Below are 21850 nucleotides of genomic sequence, written 5' to 3'. Positions count from 1 at the left end.
ATAGTGATCAAGCTCCAACCATAACCCTTTCATCTTATTGTAGTACTCAGTGATTGTGGATTGACCTTGTTTAGTAGAGCTTATCTTGGTTTTTACCTCAAAAATCACCAAAGCATCATTGACCTTGGAGTATGTTTACTGAACTGTCTCCCATATCTCCCTTGTCGTGCTTAAGAACATAAATTCTTGCTGATTTCTAGCTGCATAGCACTCCACAGCCAAGACATGATGCGGGAATCTTCCACATCCCAAGATGTGAAGGCTGGATTTGCCTCCTTTGGTGGAAGTCCTGTTAGGTGGTTGCCTTTCCCGCAACCTTTGGGAAACGTTTTGACAAGTTGAGCCCATTGAAGATAATTCCTACCGTCTAACCGATAGGACTGATGAACACTACGTAATTCTCCAGCTACATTGTATTGATCAATTGAAATTATATCTCCAGATCTTATGGTAGGGGCAACAACTTCGGAGGTTTCAGACATGATCTCCAGACAAGTTGAAAGAAGCAATAAAGGCTTTGATGAAAGGAGGGGAGCTTTAGATAGAACAATGAAGGGGCCGTGCAATAAAGGTACTAGGGTTTTAGGTGTATCAGGCTGAGATCAAATGCTCTGATACCATGTAGAACAAAACTCAAAAATGTAGAACAAGACTGAAAAACTTGGTATCTCTTTCTCATTAACTTCACTAGGATTGATTACAATATATATAGGAGAAAGAAAACAATCAAATCCCTATAACTAAGGAAAAAATGAAAGAATTCTAATTACATCAATTACTAATTTACATAAATCAATTAATCCCAATAATTAAGGTTGATTATAATCAATCTCATAGATTGTGGGTGTTAAATAAGATAAGTAAGGGGGTATTAGTGTATTTATTTTTTAGTACATGTATATATATATATATATGCTTGTAGTGTACACTTGTAGGATAATACATTCAATTTATTTTATACATATAACATGGTATCAGAGCACAAACCCTAACCCTAGCCGTCGTCGCCGCCGTCAACCGACGCCATCACCGTCGGTCGCTTCGCTCACTGTCGGTCTCTTCATTGGCTGCTGGTTTCACTGGTCACGCGGCCATCGCGACTCTCTTTCTCTAGATCTGGCTATCGCGACTCTTCTTCTCCAGATCCGACCATTTTCTTCCGGCCGCACCCAGATCTCGCCCTCACCGTCGTCGCTCCTGCTGAGATCCGACCATCTTTTTCCGGCCACCCCCAGATCTCGCCCTTACTGTCGCCGCCTCTGTCCAGATCCGACCATCTCTCCGTCGCCGTTGCTGCGCCTGTCCAGATCCAACCATCCTCAGGTGACTCTAGCTCTGGCCATTAGTCTTCTCTGGTGACTCAGCTTTAGCTTTTGTGCGTCCAGATCTGTTGCTCCTTCTCTTTGGTTGTGTAATCCAACCTACTCCAGATATAATCTGCTCCAGATTGCTCTTCTTTCCGCATCATGGCTTCATCTTTAGCTCACTCTTCATCCACAAGCCTCTCCACCATGTCCACACCTATGACCATTCCCCATTTTTCGAGCACACCAGTTATTACCACAAAGAAGTTGAGTGGATAAAATTATTCCGCTCGGTCATCTGCAGTTGAAATTTGGTTTCTTGGCCATGGCCTTGAGGATTATTTATCAAAGACTATTTTAACTGTTCCTGAGAGCAATCAACCTCTTTGGCGGAAAGTGGATGTTTAGTTATTGAGTTTATTGTGGCAAACCATTGAGCCGACCTTGATACCGATATTTCGACCTCCTCGGGAGTGTAGTGCCCTATGGACTCAGGCTCGTGAGCTGTATACTAGTGACATCACTTGTATTTATGATGTGATTGGTGCTTTGTTCAATTTACGACAGGCTGATTTGGATATGACCACATATTTGGGTAAGCTTCAAGTTTCTATTACTGACTTTAACGAGTTGATGCCCTTTGATACTGATATCAAGAAACAACAGCAACAACGTGATCAAATATTTAATATTCTCTGTCTTCATGGAATTCGATCGGAGCTTGACTCAGTTAAGACATAGATTCTCGTCAGTGCTTCTTTCCCTCCTCTGACAGAGGTATTTGCCAGGTTACTTAGAGCCTCTTCTATTATTGCTAATCGTGGCATATCCATACCTGGAGATCACTCCGCCCTTGTTACGACCTCGATTGATTGTGGTCGTCGTCCTCAGCCCCAGTGTTCCTATTGTAATCGTCTTGGTCACACTAAAAAGACTTGCTATCGCCTACATGGTCGTCCACCTCATGCAACCAGTATTGCTAACATGGTTGTGGGCGCTTTAGAGGGTCAAACACCTATCACACCTAGTGATTCCTCACCAGTGACTATCTTCGAGGGGGAGTATGCTCAGTTTCTTCAGTTCCGGGCAGCACAACAGGCTACTTCACCTATCACATTCTTTGCTGACATTGGTAACCCTACTGCTTGCTTTACTAAGTCTTCATCTTCTCTTGACCCATGTATCTTTGACTCCGGTGCCACCAATCACATGTCTGGTAATCGTTCTCTCCTATCTCATGTTTAAACTTCGCATTCTCTACCTCTTGTTATATTGGCTGATGGCTCTCAAGCCTCAATCACGGGTATTGGTACTGCATTACCTATTCCTACTTTACCATTATCATCTGTTTTACATTTACCACAATGTACATTTAATTTGCTCTCTGTCAGTCAACTCACTCGTAGTCTTTATTGCTCTATAACTTTTTTGTCTGATTCTGTTCTTGTGCAGGATCGGAGGATCGGACGGATGATTGGCACGGGGCTTGAGTCTCACGGTCTCTACTATCTGTCTCTCTCTGTTTCTTTAGTGGTGTGCACGGCGACAACTTCCCCACTACAAGTCCATTGTCGGCTGGGGCACCCATCTCTTCCCAATCTCAAGAAGATGGTTCCCAGTCTCTCTAGTATTTCTTCCTTAGAGTGTGAGTCTTGTCAACTTGGGAAACATAGTCGTAGTTTTTTCCCAAGTAGAGTCAATAAACGTGCTAGTTCTCTTTTTTCAGTAGTCCATTCGGATGTATGGGGTCCCAGTCGTGTCAGTTCACAAGATGGTTTTTGTTATTTTGTAACATTTATTGATGATTTCTCTCGGACTACATGGTTATATCTAATGAAAACGCGTTTAGAGTTATTTTTAGTCTTCACTACATTTTGTGCTGAAATTAGAACACAGTTTAATTTGCCTATCCGTGTTCTTCGTAGTGGTAATGCTCTTGAATATTTGTCTCTCCCATTTAAGTCTTATGTGGCATCCAATGGGATTCTTCACTAGACTGTGTCCTGGAACCCCACAATAAAATAGGGTAGCTGAACGCAAGAATCGTCATTTAATTGAGACAGCCCGCATGTTTCTTCTTCATATGCATGTTTCGCTTCAATACTGGAGTGATGCTGTCTTAACTGCATGTTACTTAATTAACCGCATGCCATAATCTGTCCTTAATGACCAGATTCCTCTTTCCATTCTTTTTCCTCGGGTTGACTTATATTCTCTTCCTCCTCGTATCTTTGGGAGTACATGCTTTGTTCACCATCTTGCCCCAAGTCATGATAAGTTATCTGCTCGTTCCGTCAAATGTATTTTTCTGGGTTATTCCCGTCTTCAGAAGGGGTATCGTTGCTACTCTCCTCAATTAACTCGATATTTTGTTTTAGCGAATGTTACCTTCTTTGAGTCATCTTCTTATTTCCCTTCTTCGTTTGCGATCTCCGATTTTGTGTCTGCTGGGTTACCTTTGCCTATCCCTTTTCTTGACCTTACATCATTTCCATCTCCAACGTCTTCACCGTCTCCACCATCCTTTGCCTCTCGCCTTGATCGCCCCGATCTTCAGGTCTATCAACAGCGTCCACAACTAGTGGCCCAACCAGCACTGACTGTCGTCGCTAGTCAGCGAGAGTCGTCTTCTGACTCATCCTCTGTGCTGATTCGTTCTTCCTCCTCTAGTCTGTCACCTTTGACTTTTGATCTTGACTTCCTATTGCTCTTCGTAAAGGTACTGGCCATCCTATTTCCCATTTTGTTAGCTATGATTCTTTGTCCCTTGGATATTCTGCTTTTGTTTCTTCTTTATCTTCTGTTTCTCCTCCTAAATCTGTTCCCGAAGCTCTTTCCCATCTAGGGTGACGGGCTGCTATGGTCGAAGAAATGTCTACTTTACATTCCACTGGGACTTGGGACTTGGTACCTCTTCCCAAGGGTAAGTCTATTGTTGGTTGTCGATGAGTTTACACTGTTAAAGTTGGCCCTGATGGCCGGATTGATCGTCTTAAGGCTCGCCTTGTTGCCAAAGGATACACTCAAGTTTTTGGTCTTGATTATGGCGATACATTTTCTCCTGTTGCTAATATCTCCTCTGTTCGCCTTTTCCTGTCCCTTGTTGCTACGTTTCACTGGCCTCTTCATCAACTGGACATAAAAAATGCCTTTCTCTATGGCGATTTACAGGAGAAGGTGTATATGGAGCGACCTCTTGGCTTTGTTGCTTAGGGGGAGTCTGGGTTGGTGTGTCGCTTTCGAAAATCTTTATACGGTTTAAAACAGTCTCCTCAAGCTTGGTTTGATCGATTTAGTTCAGCTGTTCTTAAGTTTGGGTTAACTCGGAGTGAAGCTGATCATTTTATTTTTTATCGTTCCCAATCTGACTGCCACATTCTTCTAGTGGTGTATGTTGATGATATAATACTTACAGGGGATGATGATGTTGGTATCACTGAATTGAAGACACATCTTCACCAACAGTTTCAGACTAAAGATTTGGGTCCTTTGAGATATTTTTTTGGTATTGAGGTAGCTCGGTCAAAGCAGGGCATCTATATTTCTTAGAGAAAATATGCTAGAGGAGACATGATTGCTTGGATGTAAGCCTACAGATACCCCTATGGATCCAAATATTAGGCTGTTACTAAGATAGGGGGAGCCTTTTTTTGATCCTGGACACTACCATCGACTAGTTAGGAAACTTAATTACCTCACAGTCACTCGTCATAATATTTCATTTGCTGTGAGTGTGGTAAGTCAGTTCTTGGATTCACTTTGTGACAGTCACTGAGATGCAGTGATCCGTATTCTTCGATATATTAGGGCTACCCCTGGTCAGGGTGTATTGTATCAAAATCATGGGTATAGTCAGATTATGCGATATACATAGTTATCAAAGGCGCGCCTAGGCGCGAGGCGCCTTAAGGCGCCAGTTTGGCGCCTCGCCTTGGCCAAGGCGAGGCGGTTTTGGCGAGGCCCTCGTCTTGCGCGCCTAGGCGCTGGGGCGTGAGGCGCGCCTAGGCGTGCCTCATGAAACTGAGGTTTTCTACTTAAATCTTGCAGCCCAATCGCGCTTGCCTCTCCTCCCGACTGCATCCAGCCGCGCTTGCCTCTCCTCTCCAGCTCGCTGCTCGCTCCTCACTCCTCCCGACTATAGCATCTACCGTGCTTGCCTCTCCTCCCAACTCGCTGCTCGCTGGCCCTCGCTGCTCGCTCGCCCTCGCCCGATCTTCCATTCTTCCTCTTCCTCTCTAGCCCTAGCCGCGCGGCCTCGCCTGCCTCCTCTCTTCCTCTTCTCTCCAGCTCGCCCTCGCCCGATCTTCTTCTTCCTCTCCTCTCCAGCTGCGACCCCCTCCTCTCTTTCTCTCCAGCCCCAGCCCGATCCTCCTCTTCCTCTCTGCCGCGCCTGCCTCCTCTCTTCCTCTCCTCTCCAGCTCGCTGCTTGCTCAATCTTCCTCTCCAGTCTCCAGCCGCACCCTTTCTTCTATTCTCCTCTACTGAGTCTGCCCACGCCACGGTCTTCTCCTCTCTTCCTCGCCTCTTCTCATCTGCTCTTGAGCTCTTCAAGTTGAAGCTGCTAAGGGCCTAAAGCTGCCGCCGCCGCTGCCCACATCTTCTCCTATATTCATAATTTCATATTGTAAGTTCTTTAGTTGTATTTTATTTGTTTATTTCTTGCATTTTTGCTTAATTTATTTTGCTGGCTGCTGGTTGCTGAAATTTGTTTTTAAGTCTTTATAATTTATTTCTATAATTAGGAGAATTTTGATGAAATTGGAACTGTGTTGCAACAGCCCAATAAATGTCGTCAACCACTTCCAAAACGGACCCGGCATGGAATTATTTTGAAGCTGATCCTAATGATAGAAATACCACCACATGTAAATTTTGTCGTAAAGTAACAAAAGGTGGTATATTTCGGGCGAAACAACATCTTGTGGGTGGTTTTAGGAATACTAAAGCTTGTCCAAAATGTCCTCCATCAGTAAAAGAAGAGATTGGAGAGTACATGCAAAAGAAGAAAAATAACAGGGATGAGCGAAATATAGCATCGTTAGATGATGATATTCAATTTGGTGAAGGGTATGATGATGATGATGATGAGCCGCTGCCTCAAAGTAGAAAAAGACCCAATGTATCTACCGGAAGTGGAAGCGGTACTGGTAGTATTGGTAGTGTTAAAAGGGCCAACACAAAAAGGTCCACTTGATGTTTTTCTTAAAGACCCAGAAGTTAATGTGTTGAAAAGCAAGGGCAAAGGAAAGCAAACAAGGTTGGGTGAGCATGATTTTGCAAAAAAAGAGTTAAGAGCTCGAGTTTGTAGAAGCTTTGCACGATGGATGTATGATGCAGGCATTCCATTCAATGCAGTGACATATGACAGTTTTAAAGTATTTATAGAAGCAATTGGTCAGTATGGTCCGGGTGTGAAGCCGCCTAGTTACCATGAAGTCATGGTTCCTCTTCTCAAACAAGAGGTGGAAGCCACTCGTGAAATGATGAAAGATCATGAAGAGGCGTGGGCCAAATATGGATGTTCCATTTTGTCAGATGGCTGGAAAGACGAGGGAAAGGACATTGATTAACTTTTTAGTCAATTCTCCTAAAGGAAGTATGTTCTTGGAGTCTGTTGATGGTTCTAGCTATTCAAAGACTGGGGAAAAGATGTTTCAATTATTAAGTAAATGTGTGGAAAAGATTGGAGTAAGAAATGTGGTGCAAGTGGTCACCGATAGTGCTTCAAACAATGTTTTAGCAGGTATGAAATTCATTTTTGTAATTTGTATTATGTTTATAAATAAAACAATTTGAATATTCATTAGATATTTATTATTTACTAATATCTTGTTAATTTCACTCTAAATAATAACAGGAAGATTTTTGGAGGCAAAATATCCTACGTTGTTTTGGACACCATGTGCAGCGCACTGTTTGGATTTAATGTTGGAAGATATTTTCAAGTTGCCTAATATGAAGAAGACATTTGAGAGAGCTGTTATGGTGAATAGCTATATCTATACTCGTTCGGGTCTAGTAAACATGCTTAGAAGGTTTACTGACAAGAAAGAGTTGTTGAGGCCTGCAAAAACACGGTTTGCAACTGCCTTTATCACTTTGGGCAGGATGCATAGTTTGAAAAGCAACCTTAGAAGGATGTTTACCTCCGAGGAGTGGATGACAAGCAAGTGGGTAAAAGAAGCGGGGGCTAAAAAGGTTGTAGAAGTGATTTTGATGCCTTCATTTTGGAACAATGTTGTATTTGCTTTAAAGGTGGCTGGTCCATTGGTGCGTGTATTGCGCTTAGTGGATGGTGAGAAGAAGCCTGCTATGGGATACATATATGGGGCCATGGATAGGGCCAAAGAAGCGATTGCTAACTCTTTTAATGGGGATGAAAAGAAGTATGCACCCATTTTTCAGATTATTGATAATCGATGGGATGTTCAGCTTCATCGCCCCTTGCACGCAGCTGGTTGGTACTTGAACCCAGAATATTTCTACAAGGCTGAACATATAGATACAGAGATCATGAATGGCTTATATGAATGCATTAGAAAGTTAAATCCAGATATAAAGGTTCAAGACCAAATTGATGCTGAGCTTTCGATGTATAACAATGCAGATGGGTTCTTTGGAAACTATATGGCTATTAGAAAGAGAGCTGAGAAATCACCAGGTACATATATATATATTACATTATATATATAATCATTCTAGATAATAGATAATAACTAACCCATGAATTTTATTGGACAGCTGAATGGTGGGCTTCATATGGAATGTCAACACCCACGTTGCAAAAATTTGCAATTAAAATTCTTAGCTTGACTTGTAGTTCATCTGGGTGTGAACGTAATTGGAGTGTGTTTGAAAATGTAAGTGCATTGTACATATACACTTACAATTTTTATTAGTAGTTGGTTTGTTTCATGTAACTTATTCTTAGTATGTTTTTGCATAAATTGTTGCAGCTTCATACTAAACGGAGAAACAGGCTTGATCAACTTCGTTTAAACGACTTGGTGTTTGTGAAATACAATAGAGCATTGAGGCGTCGATATCAAATGCGTGATACCATTGACCCTATCATATTGACCGACATTGATGAAAGCAATGAATGGTTGACTGGAAAACTTGATGAGGAGAATGATAAAGATGATGAAACTGTTTTTCCAGATGACATTGGGGATGGGTTGACATGGAGTAATGTTGCTGCGGCTGCAGGAGTTGGAGAGCCTAGTTATCAATTTAGAACTAAACAAACTCGATCACAATTGGGATCAACTTCGGCTTCGACTTCAAAGCGGCGAGTAACTCAAGAGATTGAAGAGGAGGAAAGTGAGGCAGGGATCGAAGATGATGAAGGCTTGGAAGAGGGAGAAGAATTGAGAGATGAAGAAGAAGATGAAGGGGTGATTGAAGGGGATGATGAAGATATTGACCTTGATGTTGATGATCTCCTTGATGATGATTGATTAAAAAACTTTTTTATATTGATTGTGGACTTGTAATGTTTATGTGTTTGTTTAAAACTTTGCATTATAATTGGTACTTACTACTTGGTAAAGTTTAAGACTTTAAGTTTGAACTTTGATGATGTTTCTAGTTTAGAATTTGCATGATGAATGAATTAACTTTGATGTTGTTAGTTTATAGAATTTGAAGATAATGAATCATGAATGATATGAATGTGTTATTATTGATAATTTGATAATTGTTTATGATTTTACAAGATTTTGAGTTTTTTTCCTAAAAGGTGCGCCTCGTTTCGCAAAGGCGCGCCTCGCCTCGTGCGCCTCGCGCCTCAGGCTCCAGGACCTTTTGCGCCTCGCGCCTTTCAGAACTATGGCGATATACGGATGCTGATTGGGCAGGATCACCTAGTGACAGGAGATTCACATCTGAATACTGTATATTTGTGGGTACCTAGTCTTTTGGAAAAGTAAGAAGCAAACTGTTGTTGCTAGATCCAGTGCAGAGGCTAAATACAGGGCAATGGCCATAACAACATGTGAGCTAGTGTGGTTGAAACAATTAATTGAGGAGTTAGGAGTTACGTAGGTTAAGTCTATGCAATTGGTTTGTGACAACCAGGCTGCAATGCATATTGCTTCTAATCCTGTATTTCATGAGAGAATCAAGCATATTGAAATTGATTGTCATTTTGTTAGAGAAAATGTGTTCTCTGGGGATATAGTTACAACATATGTGGATTCCAACGATCAACTGACTGATTTACTCACCAAGTCGCTTAAAGAGTCTTATGTAAATTATATTTGTACCAAGTTGGGCATGCTCAATATATATGCTCCAGCTTGAGGGAGAGTGTTAAATAAGATAAGTAAGGGGGTATTAGTGTATTTATTTTTAAGTACATGTATGTATATATATATGCTTGTACTGTACACTTGTGGGATAATACATACAGTTTATTTTATACATATAATAGTGGGATAATTGGGATTGATAATTAATCCCATAGATTGTGGGATCTTTCCAACAATATTAATACTATAGTCCTGCACATGCACACATAGATCCCCATATATCACGAATATACCAGCTCATATAATCCCACTATTCACAATAGAGAGACTTAAAGATGAAATTAGTCTTAGAAAGATTAATTTAGATATTTTAAATCAATTGTTCAAACAGAAAAGAAGATTGAGGATAAACAACAACAACAACAACATATCCAGCCTTTATCCCACTATGTGAAGGAGTGCATCCAGTATTTTATGCAATTGTAAATTCCTTTATAGTCAAAAGAGAAGATTTATTGAATGGCTATAGGACCATCTTTGTTGTATTGCTTAGAGTGAAATTGAGTCCAACATATGCAAACTATGAGGTGGCATATATGAAGATGTTATGGTGAATGTGCATCCCTTCAGAAAAAGACAACCAAAAACAAGATTATTGGTGGACTACTCCACCTAACGGGAGGCTTGTAATGAGGATGACAATGATGGTGTTTAGACATCACTCAATAAGTCTATAAAATTCTTCTGGAAACACTTTTGACTCTTAATGCATCTTTTGAAGTTTTGTTGCATGTGCTGCATCATATTTTATTTATTACAAAAATATGTAGAACTAGAGATAAAACTGGGAGTTGTCTTTTCTTATTTCTTTTACAAGTAGAAAATAAACATGTAAAATATATGAACTCACAAATCCTTTTTTTAATAAGATTATTGTTAAACTGCTTGCCCCTTCCTCTGCGTTATTGAACATAATGCCGTAGTCAAATTCTAATGTGATCCTAATACTAGGAATCAAATTTGAAGTAAAGCATTTCTGAACTGAAGTGATAGTTGTTGATTAATTGTGCTAACAAGTAATGCTTGTTAATCTTCTGTTACCCTCATATTTGTAACTGGTTCTGTAGTGTTACTTCAACATGGAAAGTGGAGAGAAGTCATATTCTATTAATGACATCATTCACAATGTTGAAAATGCAAATATTAGCTTGGACAATCCTGAAGGAAGAAGCAAGCATGATGAGAGTTCAGAGCACAAACAAGTGCCAGTGAGTTTTAGATTTGAATATTATTTATTGCTTGGGCTTTTTTTATCTGTTATATTTTATTTGATTGGTATATCATTGACAGCTGGCAATGGAAGAAAAACCAGAATGGTTACCTGAGGGATGGACTGTGGAGTTGAAAATTCAGAAGAGTGGAAGAAAATACAAGGTACCAAAAGAAATTATTTTAATCTTTATGGATACTGTTGAATGCTGTATTTATGGCATAGTTGACCCAGCAGATTAGCTGAAGGCTGATGTATAGCTGATTTGATAGACTGATTTATAGTTGATAGATTGATTTATAGGTTGATTTGACAGGCTGTATTTCGTGCATAATTCTTTGCCTAATTTTCTGCAGTACATATGTTCCACGTTATTATAAATGTAGATTAAAACTGAGACCCTTGCTCTTAGGCATTCAGCCAATTTTCTCCTCACATGGTATCAGAACGAGTGTGAGAAAATTCTTTCCCTTTCCTGTTCCCGTTATGTTATCCCTCTGGTGGCATCTTTCATCTCTTTCCCATTGTGCTATCCTAGCGGTGCCTTTCTTCTCTTTCTAGTTGTGCTCCACCAGCGGTGTTCCCCCACTTGAGAATCTTAGTTCCGGTGTGCATTAGACAATTCCAATCGGCCTATTCTTGAAATTTTGCATCCAGAGAACATTTCACGTGCTCCACACGCCATTGCGTCCATCAAACAATACCAAACCTTCCAGTCTGTTCTGTGATTGTGACATCCACAAAGGTTACTTTTGACATGGCAATGAATTCTCCCACCTTTACCTCTGTTTTTACTGGAACCCCTGTCATTACCTCTGAAAAATTATTGGGTGCTGCTAATTATCTATCTTGGGCTGCTGCTGTTGAGTTGTGGTTCATAGGCCAGGGACATGAAGATCACTTGAGTAAGCAAGCTGAAGATATTTCCTGGTGCAGAGTGTCCAAAATGGAAGAAGAATGATGCTCAATTATGTGGAGCTCTTTGGCACTCTATTGACCGCTCACTTGCAGTCCAATACCGGGCATACAAAACTGGTTATGATGTTTGGGAGAAAGCCAGAAAATAATATACCAATGATGTCTTTCATTTCTACATGATTGTCTCCAACATGCAAGGTTGAGCTACAAAAATTCAACAAGATCACATGCATGCAAACACAAGCCATCTCACAATGCACAAAATCATTTTCACCTCATCACTCAGGTATCCCTCAGGCAGAAGGCCAGAGCCACTTCATCCTAGGAGAGACTTTTGCGCACCTTAGCTTGCGCAGCTCAAGGTTATAGCCAGTACATTGATGAGAACCCAAGGAAATTACACTGAAACTGAATTCAAATTTCCAACTTCAATCCGATTACAAGAAAAATCTGGGCATTCGAGAGGCCCTTAACTCTCCCTAAGACTCAATACAAAATTACTCTCCCCCCTCCCAACTTCCCCCCCCCCCCCCCCCAACTCCTCAATAGAAATCTGTTACGCACTTGGCTCTACCCCTACGCAAATGGCTGGCTGTTATGCCAGCCAGCCAATTTACACCCTTGCCCCTGCCCCTAGCCCCTAGCCCCTTGGACCTTCTTTGATAAATCAAGTAAATCGGGGGCCTATCATTACTCCCCCCCCCCCCCCCCCCCAAACTTTCACCTTGTCTTCAAAGTGGAAAATGGAAACTGTTGCTGGATCAAGTGGTAAGGTTCCCAAGTAGCTTCTAATGGGGGTAGCCCCTTCCATTGTATGAGCACTTCTTAGCCCTGTGAGTTCTTTCCGGTCCCTGGTCGAACTCTCAGCACTGCCTCCGGTTCCACCAGCATCTCAAGATCTTCATTTAGCTATCGAGGAAGCTCCACATTAGCCTCCAATGCCCCTCTTGCCTCCCGTAGCTGGGACACATGAAATACTGGATGGATTCATAATTGTTAAAGGCGCGCCTAGGTGCTCGCCAAGGCGCCTTAAGGCGCTAGTTTAGCGCCTTGCCTGGGCCGAGGCGAGGCGATTTTAGTGAGGCGCGCGCCTTGCACGGTGAGGCGTCGAGGCGAGGCGATTTTAGTGAGGCGCGCGCCTTGCACGGTGAGGCGCCGAGGCGAGAGGCGCGCCTTATGAAACCTAGGTTTTAATTAAAATCTAGGCAACCCAATTCCTCCCCTTTTCTCAGTTCTAACATGTATACATTACAACATATTTACATTTCTTTAGTTTAAGCAAATGTCTACATTTTCTTTTATTTATATTTTACCTTCCATTTACTTTAATACATAAATGTAAATAAGAAAGTACCCCCCATTTGGATTCAATAAAAATATCTAAAAAACCAAAATTCATAAGAATAAGAAAATAGAATTTTGATTTTAGTACAAACTCAGAATTTAGCGATTTTACCACCCCCAAAATACATACCTACTATTTCTTGAAAAATTCATTAAAAATAATTTTAACAATAATGAATATTAGCTATCAAAATACCGGGAAATAGTTTTTCAAAATGAAAACATTTTTTTATATGTCTCCTTATAATGCGTTAATCTTTCAGACTTAGAAAAGTAACATTTTTCAAAATGAAAACATTTTCTTGATTGAAGGGGATGATGAAGATATTGACTTTGATGTTGATGATCTTCTTGATGATGATTGATTAAAACTTCTTTATTGATTGTGGACTTGTAGTGTTTATATGTTTGTTTAGAACTTTGCATGATGATTAGTACTTGTTTGAGTTTGAAACTTTAAGTTTGAACTTTGATGATGTTTCTAGTTTAGAATTTGCATGATGAATGAATCAACTTTGATGATATTAGTTTAGAATTTGAAGATAATGAATCATTAATGATATGCATGTGTTATTATTGATAATTTGATAGTTTTTTATGATTTTACAAGATTTTGAGTTTTTTTTCTAAAAGGTGCGCCTTGTTTCGATGTGCGCCTCGCGCCTCAGGCTCCAGGACCCTTTGCGTCTCGCTACGCCTCACGCCTTTCAGAACTATGGATGGATTGGACAATGAGATGGCAGTATCAGCTTATAAGCTACCAGACCTACTTCCTTCTCAATTTGAAATGGACCATAATAGCGGGCAACCAACTTTTTATTTGCACGGGCAGCCAATGTTGTTTGCTGATATGGCCTTAACTTCAAATAAACTCAGTCTCCTTCATTGTACTTCACATCTCTTCTTTTTAGATCTGCTCTCTTCTTCATCACTACTTGTGCTCTCATCAGTTGGGCCTTCAATTCCTCAAGGATTAAGCTCTCTCAACCAGCTGCTACTCCACCATTGAAATAGGGGTAGTTCCCTTCTCAAACCTCAATAAGGGTGGTGGTTCTCACCCATACACTGCTTGAAATGGAGTCACCTTGGCAACAACGTGGTAGGAGGTATTACACCATAATTCAGCCCAAGGTAGCCATATGTACCATGCCTTCGGTTTTGAGGAAGCAAAACAGCAAAGGTAGGTTTCGAAAGTTCGGTTAAGTACCTTAGTTTGCCCATCCATTTGAGGGTGATAGGCTGTGCTTCTGTTGAGTTTGGTACCTTGTAGTCGGAACATCTCCTCCCAATTTTCTCATGAAAATTTTGTCTCTATCCGATACGATGGACCTTGGAATTCCATGAAGTCTCACCACTTCCTTAATAAAAATTCCAGCCACCTCCCCAGCTGTAAATGGGTGTTTAAGTCTAATGAAATGCCCGTACTTACTAAGTCTGTCCACCACCACCAAAATTGAATCCATCTTGCCTGACTTTGGCAATCCCTCAATGAAGTCCATAGCAATGTCGTCCTGAATTTGAGTTGGGATCGGAAGAGGCTGCAAGAGTCCCCCTGGTTCTAAAGCCATATATTTATTTCGTTGGCAAACTGAGCAATCACTTACATACTTGTATATATCCTTCTTCATTCCATGCCAACAAACATTTGCTGCCACCCTCTTGTAGATTTTTAAGATTCCTGAGTGTCCCCCTATGCTCCCATCATGCCCTTCATGAAGTAACTAGGGAATGAGAGTGGAGCCCTTGGATAAGTACAACCTGCCCTTGTAAAGGAGAAAGTTGTCCACTAGCTGGAAGTTGGGGTATGAAGTAAGATCAGCCTAGAGCTCTCGAATAATTTTTTGCAATCTTGCATTTGCCTTCAACTCTTTGGCTAACTTATCCATTTGAACCACTTTAGGCACTGTTAAGGCCATTATTGTTGCTTTGTGGCAGATCCGAGACAACACATTAGCAGCTTTGTTTTCCAAACCCGGCGATATTGTATCTCAAATTGAAACCCCAACAATTTCACCATCCATTTCAAGTATTCCGGACTCGCCACCCGCTGTTCCATCAAGTATTTGAGACTCCTTTGATCTGTTTGAACCACAAACTTCCTGCCTAATAAGTAATGTCTCCATTTTTGCACAACAAACACTATGGCCAATAGTTCCCTCTCATAAACAGATTTTTTTCTCCCTAACTGACTGAAAACATGACTGAAATAAGCAATAGGCCTTTGCTCTTGCATTAATGCAGCCCCCATACCTTGTCCCGATGCATCGGCCTCAATAATGAAGGGCTTCCCAAAGTCCGATAAGGCTAAAATGGGTAGGGATACCATTTTGGCCTTAAGTTGTTGGAAGGCCTGCTCGGCTGTCTCATCCCAAAAGAAGTTATTCTTCCTTAACCTCTCCATTAGTGGCCTTGCTAACCTGCCATAATCCCTCACAAAGCGTCTATAATACCCCGTGAGGCCAAGGAACCCCCCTCAATTCCTTCACCGATGTAGGAGTAGGCCACTCTAGCATGGCTTGTATCTTACTTCGATCCGCTGAAACCCCACGATGAGATATAATGTGGCTTAAATATTCGATTTCCAACTGTCCAAACACGCATTTCTTCCTGTTGGCAAAGAGCTGGTTGTCCGCTTGTACCTTTAAGACACAACGTAGATGTTGTGCGTGCTGTTCAAAATCCCTGCTATACACCAATATGTCATTGAAGAACACCAACACAAAATGCCGTAAATATTCTCTAAAAACATCATTCATCAAAGATTGGAAGGTGGCTGGCGCATTCGTCATCTCGAATGGCATTACTAGGAACTCGTAATGCCTTTCATGAGTCCTGAAAGCTGTCTTGGGAACATCCTTCGACTTGACTCTAATTTGATGGTAGCTAGATTTCAAATTGAGCTTGGAGAAGACCCTGGCACCATGCAACTCATCAAGTAACTCCTCTATCACAGGTATAGAAAATTTATTCGATATAGTGACCTTGTTTAAGGCCCTATAGTCCACACAAAAACGTCACCCTCCATCCTTCTTTTTAACCAACAAAATCGGACTCGAGAATGGGCTGGAACTAGGCTATATAATTCCAGCAGGCAACATCTCCCCCTCTAGCTTCTCAATTTCATTTTTTTGCAAATAGGGGTATCGATAGGGCCTTACATTAACTAGTGTGGTTCCTGAAACCAGATTGATGATGTGATCCTTCCTTTTGCAAGGTGGCAGCCCCTCTGGTGTAGAAAAAACCCTCTCAAACTCAGCTAACAACCCCCTCTGCATCACTGGAGCTTCCTTTTGAGCTTCTTTGATCTTTGCCGCCATGGTTCCCAACTCTAACAGCATTCCTTCCCCATTTTCCCTAAAGGCCTTCACCATCACCTTTAAGGACACCAAGGTCTTACTCAAGCTAGCATCCCCTTGCAAGGTTACTGTTATGCCTCCTATTTGAAATTTCATTGTGAGGGCCTTCCAATCCACATTCATTTTTCCAATTGTTGCTTGCCACTTCATTCCTAAAATCACATCAAAGCTTCCTAAGTCCAGAGGTAAAAAATCCTCTATGATTTGCAAATTTTGGAGATTAAGCTTCACTCCCTTGCAAATTCCAGCCCCTTGCACTGCTATTCTAGTCCCCATAACTACCCCATATCCTGTTGTCTCCTCCCTTGGTAAAGCCAACTGCTACACCAGCTCGGTTGCTATGAAGTTATGAGCTGCCCCGCCATCTATAAGCACCACCACTGACTGCCCCTCTATGTCCCCTTTGAGTTTCATAGTTTGTGGTGTAGTCAATCCAACCATAGAATTCATGGAGAGCTCAATGACCTCCCTATCTTGTCCTGGCTCTCCTACTAACTCTTCCAACTTTTCTTCCCCCTCCACCTCCTCTTCTACCTCTTCATCATATATCATCATTACTTGTAGCTCTTTGTTTCATCATATATCATCACTAAGGTGTTTGAAGGGTGGGTTACTCCCTCTCCCACTGGTCTGTGGTCGATTTGGGATAGGAGGACTGACTATTGTTAGTTTTGGGGGTTGTTGTGAGGGTGGTAGAATTCCCCCTCATTGGTAAGTTGAAATTGGGTTTGGCATGACCGGTCCTTTGTTCGAACCTGCTCCAACCGCCCCTCCCCAAACCACCTGATTCCACTCCTCTATACATTGAGCTAAGTCCATCATCTGCTCCAAACCCCTTGGCCTCAACACCCTCAACTCGGCCTTGATTTCAGGTTTTAACCCATTTATGAAATGCCCTTCTAGCATGGCTTTCGACAAGTTTTCAAGAGGCGATGCTAATGTGTCGAAGCATTGGCGGTACTCCATGACAGTTCCCTTATGTCGGAGGGCTAAAAACCTCTCCTCAACGGAGCCTTCTTGGGTGGGTCGAAAGCGACTTCTCAACAGAAACTTGAAATCCTCCCAGCCCCTCACCCTTCCCTGCTTTTCCTCCCATTGGAATCACGACAGAGCAACTCCCTCCAAACACAAGGCTGTTGCATCTAGCTTCTCCTTATCAGTCATCCCGGTCACCCCAAAATAACGTTCGACTCTGAATATCCAGCCGTCCAGTTCGTCGCCTTCGAAGAGGGGCATCTCCACATCCGAGGTCGCCTCAGAATCCTGAATGAATTCTGTAGGCTGGTCTCCCATCTTCTCCTTGTTCTTCCGTTCCCGTTCCTGCTCTTCCCACCTCGTTCTCATCCATGCAAACTGCTCCAGCAAGTTCGCGACATTCTTCTCCACCAATTGCATCTCACCCCTCATGGCATCAACTCCCAGTTGTATGCCTTCCATCCTCCCTTCTAATTCTCCTACTCGGTCCGTCAAGTTAACCATTAGGATCAGTGATGCTTTGTTACCAAAAATGATGAGAACCCAAGGAAATTATACTGAAACTGAATTCAAATTTCCAACTTCAATCTGATTTCCAGAAAAATCTGGGCATTCGAGAGGCCCTTATCTCCCTAAGACTCAACACAAAAATTACTCTCCCCCCTCCCAACTTCCCCCCCCCCCCGACATTTTCTCCCCCTCCTCAACAGAAATCTATTACGCATTTTCTGGGTTGTTACACAACCCAGCAATTTCCCTTCTCTACCCCTACGCACATGGCTGGCTGTTATGCCAGCTAGCCAATTTACACCCTTTCCCCTGCCCCCAACCCCTTGGACCTTCTTTGATAAGTCAAGTAAATCGGGGGCCTATCATACATCTATTGGAGAAACTCATACACTTGCCTGGGTAGAGCCACTCCATCCTAGGGGAGACTTTTCTGCACCTTAACTTGCACATCTCAAGGTCATAGGTCCAAAGCTTTCACAGTAACTTTTTTCAACCCCCCCCCCCCCCCCCCCCCCCCCCAAAAAAAAAAAAAAAAACACACTCACATTCAACCCCAGCATGCACACACGAGGAAAAAAAACAAAGGAGCTTTTATTTATCAGTATGCACTATTTGAAGCAAGCCATCTCTTGTAGACTTGTAGCAGCAATATTGATATTGGGCTATAGCATTCATTGTTCTTCTATCTGTGAACAATCATATATGTGTTTCATGGTAACTTGATGGTACCAATGCAAGGGCACCTACAGTCCTATGAGCACACGCCTTTAATTGTTTTGCCTTTGGAGGACTCCTATTATTTTTACTATAATATGGATCTTTTATTCAAATTATATTTAATATGCAGATTAGTAGTGACGTCTTAATCTGAGCTACACCTTAAACCACTATATCCAGAATAAAAGTGGTGTTAAATCAGTATTGTAAAGTTGTCGACTGAATTAATTTGTAGACAAATATGATAATTTAGGATGCTGATCCCTCTTATTCTGGGAGTTTATCAAAAGTCCACGATTTGCTAGAAATCTGGTTGTAGGGGCATTGGATAAACTGTGTTGACTGGTTGATATCTTAACTAGGTACTCCCAATTGTTTTGGACCTTTGGAGCCTGGGGCATAGTTTGGTGGGATTAGTTCATTTACTTTCTTTTTTCAGTTGGTCTCAAGAGACTCTTAGATTCATTTACTTACTTTTCAGTTGGTCTCAAAAGACTCTTAGAGAGGCAGCGTCTGAATCCCACTCCCTTTATTCTTTTCTGTGTTTTTTTGGCTAGCTTATTCTTTTTTGTTTTCATTCTCATTTTTTTTTTTTCTTCCCTTCAGCATTTGGCTAAGATTTATCTTTTTTGTTTCCACAAAGACTCCCATTTGGAAGCATAATATGCAACTCATATTCTCTGAATATTGTGTGAGAGGAACAACTTGCAGTTCATCTTGGGCTTTATGAGAGTCCCTTTCTGAACAAGAACTTTTACTTCTTATTAACCAAATGGAATAAAGAGGTTGCAATGATTGAAATAACCTGAGGCACTGCAATCTGGAAAAATCCTCATCATGAATCTATCTGAAAATTGACAAACTTATAGTACCTAGCTAAAAAAAAAAATCTTGTAGCAAAATATAATTACAATCCTCAGTATTTCTTGGATGAATGTCATACTAGTTATTAATGCTGGTAATGTCATTGTTTCTGGTTCAATGCAGTGTTATGTTGATCCATTGAGTTCAAGGAAGTTCTATTCAAAGCCTGACGTGTTAGGCTATCTCAGTAAGCAATGTTTGAATGCCAGCTCTGTAAGCAATGTAGCAAAACGGAAGCGGAAGGATATGGATGCCAGCCGTGCAGCAAAACGGAAGCGGAAGGATATGGATGCCAGCCGTGCAGCAAAACGGAAGGATATGGATGCCAGACGTGCAGCAAAACGGAAGGATATGGATGCCAGACGTGCAGCAAAACAGAAGGATATGGATGCCAGCCGTGCAGCAAAACGGAAGCGGAAGGATATGGATGCCAGCACTGTAAGTAATGTTTGAATGCAGTATTATCTTGAAGTTATAATTTTCTGTTGTCATGCTTCCGCACACGATTCATTTTACAAGCAATTGCATATTCTCATATGAGATTCAATATGTGTGACATATTCAATATGAATAATTTACAGTAAGTGTTAAATGATATTGTAACATCTTAAGTAGAAATTTAAGTTCTATAATTAGTGAGATTCATCCAATTTGCATCCCATATGTGTAGAGTCCACCAGAAGCTTCATTTATACTTGCCTGCCTGCAGTGGAAACTGGGAACAAGAGAAAGCCTAATTTTTTATGTTACCTGGATGAAACCCGCCATCTTATGTACTAAAATGTATTGTTGAAGAAGCTAGGATGGAAAACATAACAGGTCGTGACAATTAGGGAATTAGCCCTTCATAACATTCCTGGAAATTCATAAATCATAATTGCTCTATATTCTGGTTACAAGGTACAACACGCTTTACAGTTTTTTTTTACTGAATATATTCTAATTTCAGGCTGACTTGGGTGAATTATCTGGAGGTAAAACCCCTTCGAAGCTAGAGGGTTCTAAGAATGTAAAAACAAGCAAGGTCACAAGTCGCACAGCCAAAAGGAAGAAAAAAGGCTTGAGAAAGGAGTCTGCGAAAAAGGTTAAAGATACAAAGATAGTTTTGATAGACTGTAGTGTTAAGTTTCTCAGTTGTGGATCAACCTCTAAATTTTTCAAATGATATGTAGTTTAAAGTTGAGATGGCAGCACCTGATGGATTGCCTCCAGGCTGGAAAAAAGAAATCAGAACTCGAGGGAAGGGAAATGCGAGCAGAAAAGATCCGGTACTGAAACTTTTCTTCCGTACTTTTATCCAGTTTCATCTCTTTCTCTCTCTGCCACCCCAATAAATGTTCCATCATATTTGTTAATACTCGTAAATCTTGCTTGGGTTGCATTGTCAATTAATTGGACTTTTAAGATCTGTACTTAGTCCTCCCAGAATCTGAAACCACTTGGAATCTTGATGGAGTTCTAACATTGCAGTACTACACGGATCCTGTTAATGGATATGTATTCCGCTCCAAGAAAGATGCTTTGCGCTATCTGGAAAGTGGAGACTTCAGTAAGTGTGCTATTAAACCGAAGAAGAGGGGTGAACTGAAATTTTTAGATTAACTGGCTTCTGGTAGTGTAAGCATTGCTTGATGCCTGGTTCACAATTGTTTTGTTGTTTGGTGTGTTTGTCAAAACATTCTCTGTATTTCATGACAAAAATATTCTCAGTACTTCGCCTCTTAGTTCTCTGGTTAGGTTATTACCAGTGGTTGTTGTTTCGAGCGCTGTGTAACACCTTTGTTGAAGTACTAGTGTTAATATAAGGACTACTACAATATGAAGGAGCTTGCGATTACCTCTTGAATCATAATTAGCTGTTAGTATAACAAATAAAGCTCTAACATGCCATTATAAGCACTTTATGGCATGTAATTGCAATCATGTTGCTATTAAGATCAAGATTAGGAAATTTTCCTGACTTGATTAGAAGTTTGCTTAACTGTTTATTGACCTCACATTTCAGAAGAGGGGCATACAAATTCCTCTTCATGTTTTCAAGTGTCCCACATATTTCATCTGCTGCAAAGGAAACATCTTATCCTATAAATGACTGCTTGCTTTCTTCTATGGTTTGTTATTTGAGGGATTGTGATGGATAAAAATAATTGGTTAATTAGAGATAATAACAGGATTTAAGGTTTAGAATTTAAATTTTAGAGATGGTAAAAAGATAGGGTGGGTTCGAGTTTGCCTCCTCATATCTTGCCATGCTCTAACTAGCAGGGCAAGCCTCATTTCCACTCTAATGGGAAATGAGTTGGGAATTCATCATTCTTCAAATAATAATAATTAAAAAAA

The 21850-nt window shown here is 41.1% G+C and overlaps 1 protein-coding gene across 3 annotated transcripts in view; it reads left to right on the top strand.

Annotated features, from left to right (window-relative positions):
- LOC127814277 (uncharacterized) overlaps positions 1-21347 on the top strand; it is a 31361-nt gene extending 10014 nt beyond the window's left edge. Inside the window, exons 2-7 of one of the 3 annotated variants that reach the window (XM_052355691.1) lie at positions 10684-10824; positions 10907-10990; positions 19634-19948; positions 20460-20594; positions 20683-20778; positions 20981-21347. In XM_052355691.1, coding sequence (XP_052211651.1) covers positions 10684-10824; positions 10907-10990; positions 19634-19948; positions 20460-20594; positions 20683-20778; positions 20981-21112 — 903 coding nt within the window. In that variant the 3' untranslated portion in view covers positions 21113-21347. Of the gene's footprint in view, positions 1-2756; positions 7048-7161; positions 7966-8045; positions 8165-8260; positions 8903-10683; positions 10825-10906; positions 10991-19633; positions 19949-20459; positions 20595-20682; positions 20779-20980 lie in introns of those variants that run through there. The other 2 variants (XM_052355690.1, XM_052355689.1) reach the window with 2 other exon arrangements.
- The last annotated feature ends 503 nt before the right edge of the window (positions 21348-21850 follow it).

The sequence above is a fragment of the Diospyros lotus genome, chromosome 12, assembly GCF_014633365.1.
Source record: "Diospyros lotus cultivar Yz01 chromosome 12, ASM1463336v1, whole genome shotgun sequence".
Classification (NCBI taxonomy): Eukaryota; Viridiplantae; Streptophyta; class Magnoliopsida; order Ericales; family Ebenaceae; genus Diospyros; species Diospyros lotus.
This window is presented reverse-complemented; position numbering and strand designations above follow the sequence as displayed.